Source organism: Psammomys obesus, unplaced genomic scaffold (assembly GCF_907164565.1).
Source record: "Psammomys obesus unplaced genomic scaffold, mPsaObe1.curated_primary_1811, whole genome shotgun sequence".
In the NCBI taxonomy this organism is placed as follows: Eukaryota; Metazoa; Chordata; class Mammalia; order Rodentia; family Muridae; genus Psammomys; species Psammomys obesus.
This window is the reverse complement of record NW_026585698.1, coordinates 1,211,013-1,233,423: the sequence shown is the minus strand read 5'-3', so window position 1 is coordinate 1,233,423 and position 22,411 is coordinate 1,211,013. Positions and strand designations below refer to the sequence as shown.

General features: G+C 48.4%; 1 protein-coding gene across 2 annotated transcripts in view; it reads right to left on the bottom strand.

Annotated features, from left to right (window-relative positions):
* Positions 1 to 22,411, bottom strand: part of Lrrc20 (leucine rich repeat containing 20) — an 88,279-nt gene that overhangs the window by 6,000 nt on the left and 59,868 nt on the right. For both annotated transcript variants that reach the window (XM_055598875.1, XM_055598876.1), the window contains exon 4: positions 21,996 to 22,163. In XM_055598875.1, the coding sequence (XP_055454850.1) occupies positions 21,996 to 22,163 (168 nt within the window). The remainder of the gene's footprint in view (positions 1 to 21,995; positions 22,164 to 22,411) is intronic.

Genomic DNA, 22,411 nt, shown 5'->3' with positions numbered 1-22,411 from the left:
TTAATTTGTTGCTCAGTTTGTTCCAGTTTTGGCCTGCAGGAGCCCCATCAGTCTGGCTCCTGAAGGCTTTTGTTTTTGTATTTTGTAGTGCTGGGGCTGAGTAGCCATGGCTGTGTAGGTTGGCAAGCTCCCAACATTTTGGGATGAATTAAGGCATGTTGTGGGATCCATTTCCGAGGCCTTGAACATATCTAATCACCTGTTTGAACTGCAGCCAAGTGTGCCATGCTCTGATCCTTGTTGACTCTTTCTATAACTCTGCCAGTGATGGACATACAGGGCCACACCATCCGTCCTTAAAGGCTAGTGTGAGAATGCCTTTGGCTGCCTGCCAGGAGGAGCAGAGGCAATGACTCCATCAAAGGATGTGTGTGTGGCTCATTTTGCTGGTTCCTGGACCCCAGCTTTTGTCAGCCTGTCTCCCCCAAGGCTTTCAACTGATGCTGTCCGGGGTCCGGCCTGGCTGCCCCCATACCCATGGCGGAGATGCAGACTTTCAGCAAGGTGCCCTGTTCTCCCTCCTAACACACACCTTGAGTCCTTTGAGGATGGCGGATAGTGCCCAGGGCTCTACGGCCAGGAAGTGAGGTGGCAGACTCTGAAGGCTCCCAAAGCACAGGCACTGCCCTCCCCTCTAGGCTTGGTTGCTAGGACAAAAACAAAGAGAGGCCATCAGCTCTGGCCAGTCTTTCCCTGTGCGTGTACCAGAGCTTACAAAACTTCTGAGAAAGCCAGGGCAGCTCAGGAGCTCCTCTGCCCTCTTCACAGATGAGGAGCCTGATACAGAGAGGCCCAGCTCAGGGACATTTGGTCACTGAGAAGCCGAGGAGGGGTCAGGAATGGTGCTACCTGCTCTAAAGCATTTTCTATAAGGAGCAGGGTACTGTAGGCATGAGGTGGGAGAAAGTGACCTAAGGGCCTGTGCCAAGGCCAGCAGAGTGGGACTAACAAAGTGGGACTTTGCAGCACCTCGGACCTGCGAGACCTCTGCACTGGTGGAGTTTTGTTGCTGACAGCATTTTTGGTTGTTGTTACTTGTTTTTATTTTTATAAAGGGACTTGTGTATGGAAAGCTGGCCTTGAATGTGCTCTGTAGCCAAGGATGACTTTATCTCTACCTCCCACCACATTCAGTTTATGTGGTACTAGGGACTGACCCCAGGGCGTGATGCATGCCGGGTAAACACCCTAGGGTTTTAGGTAGTGTGTACTAAGGGCTTGTTAATTTATGATCTACACGAACTAGTAACAGTTTTAACTTAACATTTTTAATAACTGAATGGTCTAAGTGAATACCATTAAAAGGTTGATTTTATTTGTGTGTGTGTGTGTGTGTGTGTGTGTGTGTGTACATGCACATGTACCTGGAGAGATTAGAAGAAGGCCTTGGATTCCCTGGAGCTAGAGTTATAGGCAATGTGAATCATCCGATATTAACAGCTGGGAACCCAGACTCCAGTTTTCTGCATGCAAATACATGATATCTGCTGCTGAACTATCTCCCCAGGTCCTGCGTGCCATAACTTTATAGATATATATCATTTTTATAAATAAATATTTACTTATTTATTTTGGTTCTTCGAGATAGGGTTTCTCTGTGTAGATTTGGCTGTCCTGGACTCGCTTTGTAGACCAGGCTGTCCTTAAACTCACAGAGATCTGCCTGCCTGTGTCTCCCAGAGTGCTGGAATTCAAAGGTGTACGCCACCATGCCTGGCTGCCATGATTATTTCTATCCTCCATGCGGGACAAAGTCCAGCGAGGTTAAATGACTTGTGGAGGGGGCTCTCAGCTAGATGATAAAGCAGGGTTGTATGATGGCTACCGGCCCTATGTCTTTTGTGTCATTTCCCAAGCAGCCTTCCAATCTGGCTTGTGCCACCTTCCTCAGCTGGGTGAGCTTAATTAGAAGGGAGCAACACACTGGCAGCTGGTTGAAGGGGCCTAGAAAAAGGAGGTTCATCCACTTAAGACTTCAGGGTGATGGGCCACTCAGCTCCCTGAGGGATGGCTGTGTATTATTAGGCCAGGGCCCCATGCAGAGCTTGCACAGTGGAATCCAGCCAGAAGACAAGACAGATGTTGGAGTGTTTCCACCTGCCTGACAAGCAGAAGTATTGCCGGTAGGACAGGGCAATCCCAAGCAGACCCGGGAGAGGCCGGAGTCCGAGGTAAACAACACAGAACGCAGGTCAAACATTTTCCTCCCTTGGAGTGGAAGGAAAAGCAAAGTGATTGACATCTGCCAGTGCCCACCCACTTCCTCGTGCATCCCCTGAGCACCTGCAGCAGCCTGGCAAGCTCCTTGCTGCCCTTATTGGCTAGGGGGATAATAGCAAGAAGACAAAGGCTCACTCCTTGGGCTCATCTTCATAGATAACTGTTGACAGGAGGCAGCTAGGCAATACGAGCCCCTATGTCCCACCACCAAGAATCAGAAAACCCCTTGTGTTTGGCTTGATGAGGTCAGGGCATTTCCAATATAGCAACTTCCATGGGGCACAGAGGGAAATGAAGTCCCAGATGTAACTGGAGTGTCAGGGTAAAGTCCCAGGTTCCCAAAGTCCCAACAGGCTACGCTGGGCATCCTAGCTGATATGCTGATTACAGAGATAAAGTGAAGACAGAGAGTGGAGATTTAATCAGCACCAGGAAGAGCTGATGAAGGATGAAGGGGATGCTAGGCATGGGGAAAGGGAACAAAAGGGCCTTCTGCAACCATCCACTTGCAGAGACAGGTAAGTGTCAGCATGATCACTAACACTGAGCCAATAGGGAATGAGAGATTTTAACATGGAGACAGATCTCAAACGCTATGATGAAAAGTCTCAAAGCCACATGGAACACATTCCCAAAGTGCTGGCCTTTAGATGTAGAGCCAAGAGTAACTGAGCACAAGATTAAAGATGGACCAGCTGCACCTGGCGGGGTGGTGCATGCCCTTAATCTCAGCACTCAGGAGGCAGACGAAGGTGAGTTCGAGGCCAGCCTGGTCTACAGAGTGAGTTCCAGGACAGCCAGGACTACACAGAGAAACCCTGTCTCAAAAACCAAAACCAACCAACCAACCAAAAAGATTAGCTATAGCCATCACCAGAGCTGCCCTCATCTGAATTCATGACAAGAAATTACACGCATAATGGCTCACTTAAATGGCTGCCTATGTTGCCCTCATTTGCATGGTGGGAGTCAATGGCCAGGGAGCTTGCACATGAGGAGGCCCACCCTAACCATCTACAAACACACACTGATTGGTCTGAGCTGTCCTCATTTACAGAGGTTCACTTTAACAGAATGAGGACTCCAGGGAAGTGGGCTCCCCATCTGCTTCAGGAGTTTTTCTCCTGTAGTTCAGTAGCTTCCTCTGACTTTCCTAGGGGACAGTTGTAAGCAGAAACGCCCTCCTGGCAGCTGAGGTTCTTAGGCCATGGCAATTTACAGCGTACCCCACAAAAGAGAAAGGGTTATTTTGTTTCCTGCTCAGACCCAGTTCTAAATAGCATGCACCAAGAGTACCAGCACTGCTGAGTGGGTCCACACACATCTTTCCCTCCCTTCTCTTGTGGCCTGACTATGTTCTCAGTCATCTAGGATTTCCCTGAGACATTAGCATGTTAAATCTTTCCCTTTCCAAGCTGTCCCAGCATTTCTGCCCTTTAACTGGCTCAGACACCACGTAGACTGTGAAAAAAATATCACATTGAAAGAGAAAGAGTTTATTTGCCAACTATGGCACAGCTACGGGGGTCAGAGGACAATTTGCCAGAGTAAGTTCTAAACTTTCATCACATGGGTTCCAACAATCAAACTCTAGCCATCAGGATTGGTGGCGGGTGTCTTTGCACACTGAATCATCTCTCCCACCACAGTTAGTCCCTTTGAAGGGAGGAACAACCTTTTAAAAGTTGTACCTCAAGTCCCTTTGGGAATCTCTTTTCCTCCAAATGGATGCCTTGTTAGGAAGGAGGGTCACTGATCCTATTTCAGGTGCCTCGGGCCATTTTCTCTCTTCACCTTCTCCACTGGGATATCCTAATGAACTGAAACAGAAGTTAGGTTCCCAGCACCTATGCCAGGGGGCTCATAACCACCTGTCATTCCAGCTCCAGGGGAGCCAAGCTCCTCTTCTGACCTCTGCAGGTATACCTCCCCATAAACACACAACTAAAAATAATATAAATCTTGGAGCTGGAGATGGCTCAGCAGTTAAGAGCCCTGGCTGCTCTTTCAGTAGCCCTGGGTTGGACCCTCAGCACTTACACCGCAGCTCACTACCATCTATAACTCCAGTCCCAGGAGATCAGGCACATCCTCTTCTGATGTCTGTGGGCACCCAGCACACATGTGGAACACAGACATACATGCAGACAAAACACCATATATGGAAAACAGTAAAAATAACATTTTAAAAAATCTTTAAAAAAGAACAGAAGCAAAGTTGATTCTCAGACCACGAGAAAGAACAACAGTTTGTACTCTTTAAAATGCCATCAAGTCTCTCTGTATAGTATGGGCCTGATCTAGCTCTCAGCCTGATGACTTAAATAAACAAACACAAAAACAATGACAACCAAAAATTATACTAGCGACAGCAAAAGGTTTCAGAGTTGGGTCAGATTAATAGGCCTTAATTTATAGGATTCTGCTATAAATTTCCACTCATATTCCTTATAAATGGGTAAGTATATTTTACTGCATTATTTTGTCTCTTAGTGGAATATTTTATTTTTTGTGTTTATGTGTGTGTGCACGCGTGCACTCAAATGCCCATGGAGACCAAAAGAGGTTGTCAAATCCCCTAGAGCTGCAATTACAGATGGTTGTGAGCCATACAATGAAGGTACTAGGAACTAAACCTAGGTCCTCTGCAAGAACAGCATATGTTTCTCCCCACACCCTTTTCTTTCTCTCTCTCGTTCTTTCTTTCTTTCTTTCTTTCTTTCTTTCTTTCTTTCTTTCTTTCTTTCTTTCTCTCTTTCTCTCTTTCTCTCTTTCTCTCTCTCTCTCTCTCTCTCTCTCTCTCTCTCTCTCTCTCTGAGATAAGGTTTCTGTGTGTAGACCAGGCTGGCCTCATACTCACAGAGTATGTGTTTGCCTTCTGAGTGCATGATGTGCACCACCATGCCCGGCGTTCCTTTTTTTTCTTTTTTTTTTTTTAATTTAATATGTATGGATGTAAAAGCTGGGTGCAGTGGTGCATGCCTGTAATCCCAGCACTTCAGGAGGCAGAGGCTGGTAGATCTCTGTGAGTTTAAGCCTGGTCTACAAAGCAAGTCCAAGAAAGCCAAGGCTACACAGTGAAACCCTGTCTCAAAAAAACAAAACAAAATAAAATAAAATGTATGGATGTTTTACCTGTATACAAAGGAGGCCAGAGGGAGGTTCCTCACAATTAAGTTGTAACATAATAGTGAATAACCTTGGTTTGTCAGTATATACCTGTGTCATAATTAAATGCATGATAAAGGTCCCTTAAAAGGGGCAACTTGCCAGAGTTTCTTTGATTCACCAAATAACATTAATCCTAGCACTTGGGAGGCAGAGGCAGGCAAATCTCTGTGAGTTCCAGGACAGCCAGGACTACACAGAGAAACCCTGTTTTGGAAGAAAAAAAGAGAGAGAGAAAAAAAAAAGGACTTTTATTCAAGCCAACCTCTAAGAAAGTTATCTCATGAACTTAGTACAAATTCCTCTGAATTCACAAAACTTAAACAAATCTAACAAATTAGTTAAGAGAATTGTTAAAGCATTTTATTTATGTTATGGCCACATTTTCTATAGAGTTTCTTGGATTTTTCATTAACATAGAGATTACTGGGGCTGGAAAGATGATTCAGTGGCTGAAAGCACTGGCTGCTCCTCCAGAGGACCCAGGTTCAATCTCCAGCACCCACACAACTGCTCAAAGATCCTTGCAACTCCAGTTCCAGGGGAATTCAGTTCTCTTTTCCAGTCTCCAGCAGCACTGCATGCACACAGAGCACAGTTCAGGTAAAATACTCTCACACACGAAATAATAAAATATCTTTTTTAAAATGGTCTATTCTTAGTAATATTTATAAAAATCAAAGATTTTATGTTTGACTGAGATAATTACTTTTGCCAGAGTTTGCCAAGCTTTAGCTAAATGTTCTGTAACAGTTCAATTTTAGAACACCAATTGGTTCTTCAAGACAGATGTAACTAGGTGCTATGAAGGAAAGTTCCAGAAAAGAACCACACTTTGCAATGAACCTTCTGCAAGGCTGACTGACTGGTTAGAACTTCAATGATTGTTCAGAGTTTATTGACTGGCTAATGGTTGATTGATTGATTGTGCCGAATTTAGAATGTGAGTCCAAAGTCAGTTTTTCCTAGGCTAACTTTAGTCCTCTTAACAGCCATTTACTGGCCTTTTCCATATGTGACCTAACATATGGAGACAATTAGGTAAATCCTTTGACATGTACAAACAGACCCGGCTCCTATCAAGCCAAGAGCTGAGAATGCAACAGACAGCGCCTGAGACTGCGTGTTTCCACCAATGCCTTTGAAAAATAATTTCCTTACAACTTTTTCTGCTCTGTTTTGACAAAGACCTCCCACTGTCACAATGTTGGGAATTTGGGGTAACCTGAATTAGTACTCTCGGGCGCGGCCATCCACATTTGGTTCCAGAATAAACTCTCTCTTCTCACCTTTAAGCTCGACAGCCATGCTTGGAGGGCAAAACCATGCTGGAGAAAGGGATAAGGTCTCTGAAGAGGGTCTCCCTGTAACACACTGCAACAGATTGCTCCAGAGACCTGCTGTAACCCAGCCTCAGAGGATAGCTGGGGACTCCAGGCCCAGCGAGAGGCTGCCCACCTTGGTCCCTGCTGCTTCTTCCACACCTACCTACAAGCCCTTCTCTCGTTGCCTGAGCCTTTCTCTGATTCCCCCTGATGAAGCACAGAGCAGCCGACTCTTTTCCAGTGATTAACTGCTTAAGTGACAGAAGCAGCTCAGAGACAGGAGCTGTGGAGCCGCAGACCCTGTCAGCGCTGGCAGTCTAAGCAGCAGATGACAAGGCCAGAGGCCAGCCCGGAGCTTTCAGGACAAGCTTAAGAAAGATCATTTACACTCTCTGAATCTGGACAAGAAGCCAAGATGGCAAGAGTCTGGAAAGGAGATGAAGCGGTTTGTGTTTTAGGATGAGGACACCAAGTGTGTCCATGTCAAATGCGCTTCCCTGGGCCACAGACCATCACTGTACCACTAATCATGGAAAAGGTCTTGTCACTTTGGCCTCTACTGCTCCTCAGAGCTGTGGACCTCCTTCCACCCTGATGCTCCTCTAATCCTAGCTCAAAAGCCACTTCCTGCTACATCCCTTGGTCCCCCCCTATCACTTATAACATTTTTGTTGCTGTTTTAGAGACTTTTTAAAAAAGTGTATGCATGTATGTGTGTGCACACGTGTGCGTGTGTGCGTGTGTAGGCCAGAAAATAGAATCAGATTACCTGGAGTTAAAACTACGGCAGTTATGAGCAGTATCAAGTTGAGTGCTGGGGACCAAACTTAAATCTTCTGGAAAAGCAGGAGGGCTCTTAACCACTGACCCGTCTTTCCAGGTTCCTGTTTTTGTTTTGCAGCAAGGTCTCAGGTAGCACAGGCTGACCCCAACTCCTTAGGTAGACAAGGTTGACCTGATTCCTAATCCCTTTGCTGTTGCCTTCCAAGTGCTGGGATTACAGGCATGTACCACTGTACTCTGCTGCCTTTTACTTTAAAAAAATTATGTTAATTTTGTGTGTCGATGTTTTGCATGCACACATATATGTTTACCATGTATGTACCTGGTGCCTGCAGAAGCCAGATACAGTACCAGATACCTGGGAACTGGAATTATAGATGGTTGTTAGCTACTATGTGGGTGCTGGGAATTGAACCTGGATCCTCTGCAAGAACAGCCAGTGCTCTTAACCGTTGAGCCATCTTTTACTTTCTGAGAAGGCTCCAGCAGTGGGATGCACAACCCCTCTCGCTCTTGCTGGCTACTCTGCTTCTATTCCACATTGTGGTTCAGACGACGCTATGGGATTAACAAGGCATTCTGGGGCAGCTTCGGTCTCCTTCAGCTAACCCTGGGGGATATATGATACGAGGCTCTAGAAGCCCTCAGGAAGCCAAAGCAAAATTCCTTCAAGTATCCAGATGGGGTGGTGTACACGTTTACGCCAGTGCTCTCGAGGCTCCGGCAGGGGCTGGGGATGTAGTTCGGCTGGCAGAGCGCTTGCCAGGCATGCCAGAAACCCTAAGATCTGTGCCCAGCACTGCACAGCTCACCCAGGTGTGGCGGTATACATTTGTAACTTTAGCATATGGGAGGTGGAGGCAAGAGGTCATCCTTGGCAAGGCCACTCTAGGCTCCCTGTTGGGACCCTATCTGTCACAAAAGAAGGGAAGGTCTGAGGTAGGAGGATTGAGACTTTGAGGCCAGCCTGGGATACATACTGAGCAAAAACCTGAGTGATTCACTTAAAATTTCTCATGGTCCACTAGTGTATGGAGGGGTTGCCATGAGCCTCTTTGGGTCCTAGCTGGGGACTGCAGCCAGAGACTTGAGAAAGGCCCCAACCAGACAAATGCCCTGCCCTCCCTGACTCTCCTCAAAATGCAGAGGGCCTTCCTAGGCTCTGTCTATCGACAGGAGCCTTAAATAATCAATCATGGCAGCACCCAGGTGGGCAGAATTTACAGACATCACTGCCTTTGAAGTCAGTCTGGCTTCGTCTTGTTCGTCATTACCACTATTGACTGAGAGCTGTGTGATGCCAGGGGGACTAGCTGAGAGGCAACATGATAAATACCATCTCTCTGAGTAATGTTCTTCATCTGTGTGGTCCCCATGGCTCAAAGGATGCCGGGAGGAAGGGGTGGGGATGAGCCCAGGGAAGTGTCAAGGTGGGGAGCTCCCAGCACAATTAACTAGCAGAGGCTAGTGTACCCATAATGACTTTAGATTCTTGGGAATCCAGGGTGGCCAGAAGCACGGCCTGGCTTCACACCTAAGCCTCATAGCAGCTCTTGGTGCCTAGAGACCAAACCCAGTAAGATGAAGGATGTCATGTAGAGCCCAGCTTCACATCCCACTCAAAATGCCACAGTCAAGCAGATAAACCCAGTGGCCCAGCAGGGACAGGGAACGGTGCCTAAAACAGGGCTGCATCGGGCCACACTCATATTCCTCAGATGGTGATAGCAGCTGGATGCAAGCCAGAGCGGGGAGAGACTAAGCCTCTTCTATATCCCCAACGCTCTGGGAAGGAAGCCAACAGAATATAGTCTCCTGCCTTTGGGGAGAAAAACAAAGCCAGTCTCCGACAATCTCTCATATTAAGCTCCGGTCTCTCAATATGAGGTTATTTATGACAGGGATTTCTAAACCTACTACTGAAGAGATGGGGGCTGGAGACCTAGGGCCCAGCTTCTCAGTCGGCCTCACACAAGGCTACATAGTTAATGTGGCCAGTATGGGCTACACATGCTGGCCTTGAGAACAAGATCCTCTTGCTTTGGCCTCGCTCAGGAAGATATGTAGCACCAGGCCTGTGGTATGCATGTGTTTGTATGCGTGTGCCTGCACATGCATGGAGAGACTACAGGTGGACATCATATATCTTGCTCTATGGCTCCCACCTTATGCTGAGAGACAGGGTTTCTCACTGAACCTGAAGTCACCCATCTGGCTAGGCAGGCTGGCCAGTGAGCCTCAGGGTACCTCTCTCTGCTTCCTCAGAGCTGGAGTTATAGGTGTGTAAAACCACGTGACAGCTAATTTTGGATTGTCAAATTAACATGCATGGAAAAAGGGAATGTCACTTGAGGAATCGCCCCCATTATACTGGTCTATGGGCATGTCTGTGGAGCATCTTCTTGATTGCTAATTAATGACTGACTGAGGGCCCTGCCCGTTGTGGGTGGCGCCATCCCTTATGTAGGGGAGCCTGGGATATTTTCTCCTTGGTTTCTGCTTCAGACACCTCCCTTAAGGCCTGCCCTGGCTTCCCTTTATAATGAAATATAACCTGTAAGCTGAAACTAGCCCTTCCCTCCCCTACCCCATCTCCCAACTGGTTTTAGTCATGTTTACCACAGCAACAGAAAGCAATTAGGACATCCTTTCTTGGCTTTTTATACTGATGCTGGGGATCTGAACTCAGGGTCTCGTGCTTTCAAGGAAAGCAAGTTCCTGAGTGAGCCATTTCCCCAGCCCCCCAAAAGTACTTCAGGAGGGTCTCCTCAGGCTTACTATATAATTGAGAATGGCCTTAACCTCCCTAAGGTTTTCGTCTCTCAAAGCCTAGGATTATAGAATACACCATGTGCCACGAGGCCTGGTTTTTCAAGCTCCTTGTGCTTCACAGCCTGTTGGGTATGGACACAGGCACATTAAGAGTACGTGAACTGCTTCCAAGGAGGAGAGAGTTACTGAGGGACATGTGGTGGGCAGCCTTCTGGAGAGAATGGAAAGGAAGTCTGCAGTTTCTTAAGCATGAAGAACAAACCTAGAACAATCTCCTACCTACATTCACAAGCAACCCGTCAGAGAAAAGCTGGCTTCCAGCTCACCCTCCTCCTTGGGAAAGTTGGGCAAGTGGACAGTAGGGAGAGCTGCCAGTCACACAGCCTTTCTTTTGAGACTCTTTGTACCCAGCTCTGATGTGTGATTAAGTCTGCTCACAACAGTTCTCTTTAGAAATAACAGTGTGCCTCTGGAGACACTGTTATGAAATGATGAACTCAAATCACTGGCCCATGCCTAGCACTATCTCCACTCCTGCCCTGGCCTGCTTGCCTTTCTCTGGTCAGCCCCAACCGTGTGACAATGTGTGACAATTTCTCCGTCTCTCAAGTGTCTGCCACTCCCTCCCTCGGAGCTGCTGGACTCTAATTGGAGGGCTGGAACTGCCCTCCAATAATGGCCGTCAGAAGCACAAAGCCTAGGATGGTGAGGTGACAGGCTGGAGGTGGGGAGTAACCAAGGCAGGGAGTTTGGGGGTGGGGTGGGCAGCACAGCACCCCAGCACAAGCCTAGGGTCCAGGAGACGGCCCAGGAAGATACAGAGCTCAACTCTGCTACCTCCAGAAGAATGTCAGCTCCCACAAGCAGGGGACACAAGCATGTCCAGAACTACATGCTTCCCCAAAAGTCTTGGGGCAGGGAGGGGGTAGTTATAGCTTTTCTAGGGTCTGAAATGAGGTTTTGTCTGAGTTTAACATGTGTTTCCAAGTAGAAAAGACCCTATGCCTGGGGCAGACCCCTGCTTATCGATGGAACGTTCTGGTTAGCTCAGCTCCAGTCTTGCCTGTGCACTGGAATAATCTGAAGCATTTATTTGTTTTCTGCTGTGTATGGTGTGTGTATAATGAGCCTCTGTGGATCTCCTGTTTCCGCCTCCCATCTCTCTGTAGATGTGCTAGGATTACAGATGTGCCGCAGAGCTGCATCTGGCTTTCAGTGGGTTCTAGTACTTGGGATTCAGGTCGCCACACTTGCTCAGCGAATGCTTTATCCACTGAGGAACCTCCTCAGCCTCATCTGGAGAGTTTTAATAAGTCACAAATCACGATTCCACCACGAGAGATTCTAGTTTAACTGGTGTGGGATATATCCGGACTTGATGTGCTTAAAGGTGCACCGGATGTACAGCTACTGCGACACCACCTCTTCTCTCCATGGGGACTCATGAGAAGCTGGTGGAGACACTCACGTTCTGCTGCCTCCCTGTGTGCGACCAGGCAAACAGAAGGCAGGAGCTGGCAAGATGTGCCTCCAAAGACTGCCTTCTCCTCCTCACTGGAATTCCCTTTCAACCACAATTTTAAGCTGGTACCATAGCTTTCCTTGGGGGCTCTCTGTTGTAGAGGTCCATGGAAAAATGCCCAATTCCTGAACAAAGTGCTGGCAGGGGTGACATGAGGGAGCAGACCCTTGCTCTGTCCAGATGTCCTGACCATCTCTTTGTTCCGCAGGTTTCAGTGGGGATTAAATGAGAGCATCCTTGAAAAGCTCTCAGAAAACATTTAAGCACAAAGGGGACAATGGGTATGTACTTAGGAACCCATGATGGCCAGGAGCCGCCCAGGAGCGGAGAGAATCGTTTTTCTTTGTGTCAGTGCCTGGCGAAAAGTTAATGTACCCTGCCTAGATCCCCATGCCTGTGACTCCAACAAGCTACTTCTGCCCTGGGTAGACATCCTCGAAGGGCTGGCCTTGCAGATCTACACCATCGCCCAGCTCTCCACACTCTAGGCAGAGCCAAGAGTGGGAGGTGTTGGAGACTGGTAGGTGCACTCAGTACATAACCAAAAATAACCTTGAGTTCCTGATCCTCCTGCCTCTACTTCCCAATTACTGGGACTACAGGTATATGTCACAACACCGAGTTTGTGTGGCACTGGGGATTGAACCCAGGGCTTTGTACATGCCAAGCAAGCACTCTACCAAATGAGCTACATTCCTAGCCCTATTCAAACCTTCGATTAAATTTTAAACAAGTATCAAAGAACTCCTTGCTATGTGCCTGTGTGCTGCCAGCAAAGTGCCTTTACTATCCTGGTTAACTGGAGGTTCCTGTTCACACAGTGGCCAGAAGAGAGAATGCCATTTGGGCAGAGACTAAGGGTAGGAAAGGTACTTTGCCTAGACATGGCCTTACTAGTCTCTTGTGGTTGCCCCTGTGCAGGGTCAGGGCTGCAAACAGAATCTTCTCTCTTCTTGGGCTTGAGAGCCAGGATTTCTTTGTGCTAACTGATGAGTCCTACTAGTTGGCCTCACAACTGTGGCCAGCAGGTGTGCCCTGTACTGTCTTTCCAGTGACTGCTTGCTGGCAGAACTGATATGGGTACCCACCACGGACATAATACATAGATTCCAGGCAAGTGAATGAAATGTGCCTGCTGTGCATACAGGGAACATGCCTGGGTGGCCATGCTGCCCTTCCTGGGTCCTAGGATGTTCCTGCATGGCCATCAGGCCTGGCTAAGTCTGGAAAATTGGGGAAATTTCCAAACTTCATGCCAAGGAAGATAGCTCCATTCCCTCTGAGGCAGGCTTGGAGATGCAGGGGACAGGTTTGGCTTTAACCTTTCAGACGTTCCAGACCAAGGGTCCCTGCCTGGTTAAATTCTTGCCAGGACTGAAAGCTGGGTACCATGACCCCTCCCTCTTTCAAATGTTAAGAGGCCATCTTCTGTCCCCACTTTTTCAGTCGTATGTGTGTTTGGGTTCACATGTGTGCAGGTACGTATGTGCATATATGGAAGCCAGAGGCACAGTCTGTTGTGTCATTCTTTGGGTGATGTCCATCTTGGTTTTTGAAACAGGGTTTCTTACTGGCCTGAAGCTCACTGAACATGCCAGGCTGGCTACTGCCATGGATCTGTTTGTCTCCACTTCCCCAATGCTGGGATTACAAGCATATCAACATGCCCAACTTTGGTGTGTGTGTGTGCTGCAGGTCAGGGGAACTTGTAGGAGTTTGTTCTCTCCTTCCACCTTGCTGACGGAAGTGATCTGGTGAACAACTCAGGTCATCAGACCCAGCATCAAGTGCCTTTACCCATGAGCCATCTCACCTGCCCATGCTTTCTTCTGTGGGCTCTGGGGATTGAACTCAGGTCCTCGTTCTTGCAAGGGAAGCACTTCATTGACTGAGCCATGTCCCCAGCTTTCAGTTCCTTCTGTATGTGTGGTGAGGAAATGGAATGAAGGAAGGAGAAGGAACCCTGATTCTAACAGACTATTGGTTACCTACAGCTGGCTGCCATTCTGTACTGCCCTGTACTGACTCTAATCCTCACATACTAGAGCAGTCACTGTGTGACCTGGGACAACTCACCTGAGGTGTGGCCCCACTCTAACAGTACATGTGTGGTCATCTGAATGAGAATGACCACAGCAGGCCCATAGATCAGATGCTGGGTGCTCAGTTGGTAGAACCCTTTGGGAAGGGTTAGGTGTGGAGTTTTTGGAGGAGGTATGTCAGTGGGGTGGGCTTTGAGGTTTCAGTTAGCTCCTCCTCCCTGCCTCATGCTTGTGGGTCAGGAGGTAAAGCCTCAGCTACTGCTACTTCACCGTGTCTGTCTGTCTGCTGCCATGCTTCCCAGCACAATGATCATGAATTTTAACCCTCTGGAACTGTAAGCCCTACAAACGTTTTCTTTCATAAATTGCCTTAGTCATGGTGCCTCCTCACAGCAATAGAAAAGTAACTAAAACAACATGGTTACATTCTACAAGCCCTTGTTGCACCTTGTATTACATTACAGGCCACTCTTGAAGAGAAAGAGCTTCCTGCCTGTCATTTAGACAATGAGCTCATTTAGTCTATTGTTCTGTTCACCAGAGGAAATGGTGACACCTACAGAGTGAACAAACCTGGGGAGAAAAACCTACATTTCCTTGCACCCTGGCAGTTAGGCTTGGCAATCAATGCCACAGTAATAGCAGGCTGTGGGGTTCTGTCTGGGAATCCCAGGGCCCTGCCCAGTCCAATAGTCACCCACTACCTTGCAGAAGGGCCTGTGGCCTCCAGTTCTCCACCTTCCCACTTGTCTCTTCCTTTGCCTAGTATGAGGGATTGAGTCCTAGGGGCTCACAGGTGCTAGGAAAGGGTCCTACCATTGGGCAGAGATGACTTGGCACCCAACATTTCTCCCCTTCCTGATGAAGAGAGGCACAAAGTTATCGGGAGCACCTCCTTCTCCTCATGCACCCAGAGCTCGTGAAAATGACTGCCTCAGAGCCACCACTACAGCCTATGAGACTTCTGGAACATCCAAGTTCCCACACACCCCATCAGATCTGAACGGCCTTGATAGTTTCTGCTTCATGTACTTCCCAAGCAGGTGTCAGAGGCTCCAGGTGGGATACGTGGTGGGAAGGAGGTTTCTAACCAGGAGCTATCAGGAGTGGGAAGGTAAGCTGTAATCATTTACCAGCTAACACACATAGGACCCTTTAAATATACAATTAAATGGGCGACACTCCGCTACGTGCTCACAGAGGAGCTTTACGCTTTATGAAATGCATGGCTACATGTGATGGTACCTGTCTGTAATCCCAGTGTGGGGCTGGGGAAGCTTCGGAAGGCATAAAAACTTAAGAATTTGTCTCCAAAAGGGGAAGTAAATAAAAGCCCATATCTACACAAATATCCTTAATTTTCTTTAAAAAAATAAAAAAACAAAGATTTCTGTGTTTCAGTGCTGCGCTTGTATGTATGCGCACCATGAGCATGTCTGTTGCCTATGGAGGTCAGACATCGGCTCTGAATCTCCCGGAACTGGAGTTGCAGATGGTTACAAGCCACCGTGTGGGTGCTGGGAACTGAACTTGGTGGTCAAGCGACAAGTGCTCTTAATGGCTGAGCCAGTTCTCCAGCTCCTTCTCTCTCTCTCTCTCTCTCTCTCTCTCTCTCTCTCTCTGTTTTCAGGTTTCTCAAGACAGGGTTTCCTTTGTAGCTCTGGTTCTCCTGGAACTCTGAAGACTCAGAGACCTGCCTACCTCTGCCTCCTGAGTGTCGGGATTAAAGAAAGGTGAACAGCGCCGCCTGGCTTCTTAAACATTTTAAATTCTCTCTCCTACGTGCATATACATACCTCCATGTGCATCAGAGCATGCATGTGCGGGTAGGCACAGCTTGTGAGAGTTGCTCCTCTCCTTCTACTATATGGGCCCCAGGGGATCAAATTTGGTCCTCAGGCCTGTGGGACAAGAGCTTAGATCTCTTGAGCCATCTTACTGTCCCAAATGTACATAATTTCCTTAAGAGGGCTATGAAGATATGGACAAGGACTCCTCTCCCTGTCTTCAGATGAGAAAATGGGAGTCTCTGTCTTTAGTCAAATAATGGTAAAACTGGAACCCAAACACAGACCTTCAGGTACCCATTCAGCATCCTTTCTACCAGCAACAGGCAGGGAGCTGGGAGATTGGTTGGTCATTCAGCACTTGCCTTTCAAGCATGAAGACCTGAGTTCAGTCCCAGAGCTGGGCATGGTGAGACATGCCTGCCTTTGTTAGTTATTTTTTAATATTTACTTTTATTTCATGTGTCTGGGTATTCTGCCTGAATACATGTCTGTGCAACACTTGCATACAGTACCTGTGGAGGCCAGAAGAAGCCGGTTCCCCTGGAACTGGACTTAACAATTTGAGAGCTCTCATGTGGATGCTGAGAATCAAACCTGGGTCCTCTGGGAGAACAGATAGTGCTCTTGACCACTTTGTCATCTCCCTAGGACAACCCCTGCACAGGCTTGCAATCCCAGTGCTCAGGAGGCAGTGACAGCCAGTCTAGCCTATTTCCAGAGTACTGAGAGTACTCAGTACTCAATACTTCAGAGTACTGAGAGACCTTGCTTCAAAAACTGGGTGATGTGCGGGTCGAATATGGTGGGATAACAGAACAGGTATCTCAGTTAGGGTTATTACTGCTGTGATAAAAATACATGATCAAATCAACTTAGGGAGGAAAGAGCTTATTTGGCTCACACTTCCACATCATTGTTCATCACTGAAGAAAGTGAGGACCAGAACTCAAAATAAGGCAGGATTCTAGAGGCAGGAGCTGATAACAGAGGCCATGGAGGAGTGCTGCTTGCTGGCTTGCTCAGTCTGCTTTCTTACTGAACCCACGACCACTAGCTGAAGGATGGCACCACACATAATGGGTGGGGCCCTGACTCATTAATCACTAGTTAAGAAAATGTCTAACAAGCTTGACCACGGCCTGATCTTTTGAGGGCAACTTTTTAGATGACTCTAGCTCATGTCAGGGTGACATAAAAGACAGGCAGCACAGCAAGTAAAGGTGATGAATCCTGAATCCAGGTCTCACACACTAGGCAAGAACTCTGCCATTAAGCTGTAGCCCCAACACTTGTTTGTTAAATTCTTTTTTGTGTGTGTGTGAGGGAACAGGGACTGGGTCTCCTGTAGTTCAGGCTGGTCTGGAATTCACCATATAGCCTAGGCTGTCCTTTAATGCCTAATCTTATATTTACCTACCAAGTGCTGGAATTACAGGCACACTATCATGCCTGGTTATTTATCAAGTCTTCAACAAGAATGGATTTCCTATGATCCTTTGCTCTCTGGAACAGTGTGCGCACAAAACAACAACAGAATTAAGGGTCATGGAAAGCCAAATTCTAGCTTAACTAGGAGTCGCCTGCTTAGCAAAATGAAGTCATTGAAACATGTGATTTTTCTCCTCAGCCCCACATGGTCCAGCACTGAAATGTCAGGCAGAAGCAAATGTTTGCAAGTGAGAATGCAACGCTGCTATGCTCCCTCGGATCCATGTGCTGCCTCGGATTCATGTGCTTCCTGTGATCCATGATTCATATGTAGATTCCTTAGGTGGGAAGAGCTGATTCATTCTCATGGGCCTAGAACCCTGTCATCCCACATGAACCGCTCACAGTCAGATTAAATACTTCACCCCCTCAGAAGCCCTCTCTGAAGCATTCAGAGTCCCCTCCGTGCCAGGGCCCCAACATGGGACCTCCCCCGGAGGATATGTCCTTTCTAGCACTGGTTGGTATTTGTCCACAATGACACCTACAAGCTCTGAGGTCAGGACCTGAAGTCCCTGCCTCTCCAGGGGTGCTATTTCCCCCAGGCAGTTTTAGTCATAAATCTTACAAACCTCCACAGAGTCAGTCCGCCCTTCCCATACATTCTTTACTCAACAATTCAACTGGCCATAGGCCAAAACTAGTCAGAAAAAACCCACATCTGTATCGACTGGTGCAGAGGCATCATTGTTCCCTACACACTGTGATGTAGCAGCCATGAGATTAGCATTCATACTCACTGGTGTTACAGAGCATTCTGAGAGCACTGGAGGCTGTGTGAAGGTTGCACTAAGACTTTGTGTAAGTGTCACTTACACTTTGTGTAAGAGACATGATCATCTCTGCAGGTTTGGTAATCTCCTGTGTTCTGGCACCAATTCCCTATGGATTCTGAGAAGTGACTGTACCACATTCTGGTTTGGAAAATAAATGGACCATCTCATACCTCAGGAACTTTTTGATGACTGTTGTTTGAACAAATATTCTTTGTTTTGTTTTTATAAGACAAGGTTTCCCTGTGAAACCCCTGGTTGTCCTGGACCTCACTTTGTAGACCAGGCTGGTCTTGAACTCATAGAGATCCACCTACCTCTGCCTCCTGAGGGCTGGGATTAAAGGTGTGTACCACCACATGTGGCATTGAACAAATACTCTTAAGCCACAAACATCGATACCAGCCCCCAGAAAAAGCAACCATGTTCCTCCAAATCCAGAAAACTTCCGTCTTCATGGGAAGCACAGGGGGATTCTGGGGAGAGAAGGAGGCAAACCCTCCACCTGCTCTGCTTCTGACCCATCTGAACTAGCGTTCAGACCCTGAGGAATCTGGCCACTGGCCGGGAGGGTACAAAGACATGAGAACTGTCTTCTAGACTAAGAACACAGACCAGATCTCTTACAGGACAAGAGGGCAACAGTGTACGACACAGCTGGTGCAGGAATGGGAGGGTAGGGACTGGAGGCCAGGGCAGCTGAACAGAAGTCCAGTTCTCTGGAGGACAGCTTACCGAAGTGCCTTTGGGTAGTTTTTATTATGTTTTTAAGATTTGATTTATTAGTTTTATGTGTATGTGTGCTAAGAGGCCAAATGACAACTGTCTGTTGTTTTTTATTTCTTTGTTTGTTTGTTTGTTGGTTTGTTTGTTTGTTTTTTTAGACAAAGCCCTGGCTGTCCTGGAACTCACGATGTACACCAGGCTGGCTTTGAACCCACCTGCCTCTGTCTCCCAAATGCTGAGATTAAAGGTATACATAATTGTATTAAACTCAGGTGCCCAGGTTCTCACCACCTTGTGTAGCAAACACACCGCATCTTGACAGCCCTACCAGTTTTCATTACGACCATGGTAAGAAACAATTTTTCACCACGACCCCAAATACCACCTGAGTGTACACACAGTAAAACTGAAATTAAAACACATAAAATAACAACTTACCATGCTTCAATGCTTCAGGTGACATACCCTGATATTTTCTACTCTATTACAAAACTGATGGCCTCAACCCGCTAATTTACCATTACAGCTCCCCAGTGGATCACAGCCTGCAACTGAAATTATCAGCCTGACTCAGTCTTAGGGACTTTCAGAGTCACTCTGAGATGTGACTTTCAAAGCCCTGTTCTGTGCTGCTGCTGTGCATTCCAGCCAGTGAGCTGCAGATACTGTGTGCAGCACTCTTGGGGTGGCAGGCATGGCTACAGAGGGCAAAGCACACAGAAGTCAGACCACATACAGACCAGAGGCTGTCTGCAGCCACATGCCTCATGGCCACGGCACCTGACACAGGTGCCACCCCATGCCGAGCCTCAGAAAGCAAACAGAAGCCTCCCGAGTCTCTTCCTCTCACCGGAACAGTCCCATGTGTGGAGCAGAATCAGATGGCAGCACTAACTGGAAGAACAGGATGGCTGAGGTGACCATGGATGCTACTGGCGTCAGTCTTTCAGGGTCCAGGGAGAAGGCCTGGCTGGGGGATGTCCTTCGGAATGGCGGTGGGGCATCCCTCCAAACATATACAGCTGGTTTAGAACTCACTCTGTTTGCTGAGTAAAAGCTTTACAGTAACCCAGGAATCTCAAAAGATATTTCTGGGGCAGATGAGAAGGGCTCCTGGGAGGGGGGTAGAACTGGAGGGACTCAGCAGGGACTCAGGCCGCCTCAGTCCATTCCCTCTCTTTGGATGAGTACAGTCAAGTCTCTTGCCATCTGATGGCATCTCTGTATCCCCCAGCATGGGCCTCTGACAAGGGCTTAAGCTGACTGAGAAACAGCCTAAACCTTGAGGTCTCTTTAACCTGGCCACGCATGCAACAGGAACTTGGCCACAAAGGCTGGGTGGACCTTTCAGAGCCTCAACTTCTCCATTTGTCAAACGAGTGTATGCATCATGGACTTGCTAAGCTGTAAGCACACATGACGTTATGACCATTACTCCACAGAGAGGCAGGTATGTGAGTATGTGACAGTAGCCAAAGTGGCCTGTGCTTGCAGTGGGACTGCTCTGCTGAGAGAGAGGAAGCAGAAAGAATCTGGACCCTGGCACTGCCTGGCTTAGTGGCGCTGCAGCTTATGGGCTACAGCCAGCAGTTATTTGGTCTGCTCCCTAGAGGAGAGACCCTTTCTCTCTCATCTCTGACCACCTTCTTCTGGGGTAGCCAGTGATGACCAGAGAACCAGGTGACTGCTGAGCACTCAGAGGCACTTGTCCTGACCTACCTGCTCAGCTCTGGGCTTGGCACTGACCACAGGAGCCCTTGCCTGATGGCTAGGCCACTTGGATCAGTTGCAGGAGAAGCAGAGGCATCAGCGTGAGTGAGCAAGTAAACGGCAGAGGAGGAGGCACAGCTGGGAATGAGAGAGAGCTCAGTGCAGCTTGGGGGACTGGGGTGGTGCAGAAGGGAGAACCCCACAGTGAAAGGGCACCCTAGGGATGCTCTTTTGCTTAGAGACTGTACAGAGGACTGAGTGACTATTAAGCCAACTCAGACCAGTCTGCTCAGGGACCCCATTGCCAAAGGCTTCGGTAGGCCAGTGTTGGGATCCTCACCACAGACACGGCTGAAGTTCATAATCATGTATTTTTCTTCTACAGTCTCTCCATGCAATCTGATGCTCTCTTGTAATACTCTGAAGCTCACTTTACTCACTGCTCAGAGAACAAATTCAGGGGCCAGTGAGATGGTTCAGGTAGTAAAGGCACCTGCTGCCAACCCTGGTGACCTGAGTTCAATCTCTAATATGTATGTGATAGGAGGTGAGAACTAGAGAACTGATTCCCACAAGCTGTGCTCTGACCTCCACATACATGCTATAGCCAGCATATGTGTTCGCACAACCCACACACAATAAATCAATTAATAAATAACAAATAAATAAATAACAACAATAAAACAATAGACCTAAAACTGAAAAGGTCAGCTGGTCTCACCTCTTCCCAACCCCGCCCAGGTCTGAAGTCTTGCCCGCAGTGTCCTGGACATTCAGGCACTCACTATCACATGAGGCAAGTATTGAGCACAGGGCATTTCCCCTGCTGCAGCCCAAACCCCTCGAAAGGCCACTGCCTTTAATCAAGTGGCAGAAAGGACCATAAAAACACTTAGGAAAAAATAAGGGCAGAATTGAAGTGGCCTGGAGGTACATGGCTGACTCGAGAAAAGCCGAAATGACAGAGGCACAGTGAGAGGGCGAGGCACGAGGCAATAAAGCTAAGAGACAAAGCGATGAGGACGCAGAGCGCAGTGAGCACCTGCTTTCTCTGGGGACATCAGGCTGCGAGCTGGAGAGGATCCTTGGTTCTGGGAGGCCCTGGTGTGACAGAGACGCACTGGGTTGAGAAGGAGGAAGGTAGACTCCAGATCTTGGCAGAACCCCACCCTGGGGGCTGCTGTTTATGGAGGTACTGCCTGATGCTTCATCATGGTGGGGGCCCTGAGCAACTGTTCTGAGCATGCCTGTCTTGTACTCCTGCCTCCTCCCCCCCCCCCCCCCCCCAACCCCCCCCCCCCCCCCCCCCCCCCGGTCAGCACTGGAAGTTACTTAGTGGAAAGACAGAAGACTCAAGCCCAGACTCAAGGCTTATGGCTGAAGGGGATTGGAGACAGCCTAGGGCAGCGTATGAAGATCTAGAGAGATGGGGCTTGAGGCCCACACTGCTCTGAGAAGTTCTGGATTGTGCTGCAGGGAAAGCCCAGGCTGCTGATGGGAGTGAGCTAGCTGATAGAGATCTGAGCTAGCATCTGACAGGGGCAGGGTTGTGCAGTGGTTATCTTCTCAGGCGCTGGTGTCTCGGCCCAGCAAACTCTAGCCTCTCCTGTGCCCACAGAAAATACATCCCAGGGCTCTACCCCCTGCAGAGCCTCGCCAGCAGTGGTCACACTCACCCACTATCTCATTCTCCTCCAGGTTGATAGTCTCCAGTGCTGGCAAGGTGGTCAGCTGCTCGGGGAAGTCTTGAAACTGGTTCCGGGACAGGTTGATGGTCTTGAGGTGCTGCAGGCTGCTGACCTCATTGGGGAGCCGACAGAGGTAGTTGCCTTCCAGGTGTAGCTCTACCACAGGAGGGGAGAAGGGAAAGTTGGGAGGGGAAGGGCCCTGTACAGAGGCCACCAGGATTGTTGCTGGTGCCCAGGCCAGGACAGTGAGAAAGACCCCCGCCTCACAGGAAGGCCCCAAGAGGATGGCGCCAGGCCTATTCCCCCAACCCCCTCTGCCCAGGGCCTTCTGTCATTATTTCAGCAGAGGTACCTCACTTTGCCTGTGTAGGAGGTTCTCCTGACAGAAGCTGAGCTCCAAAGAT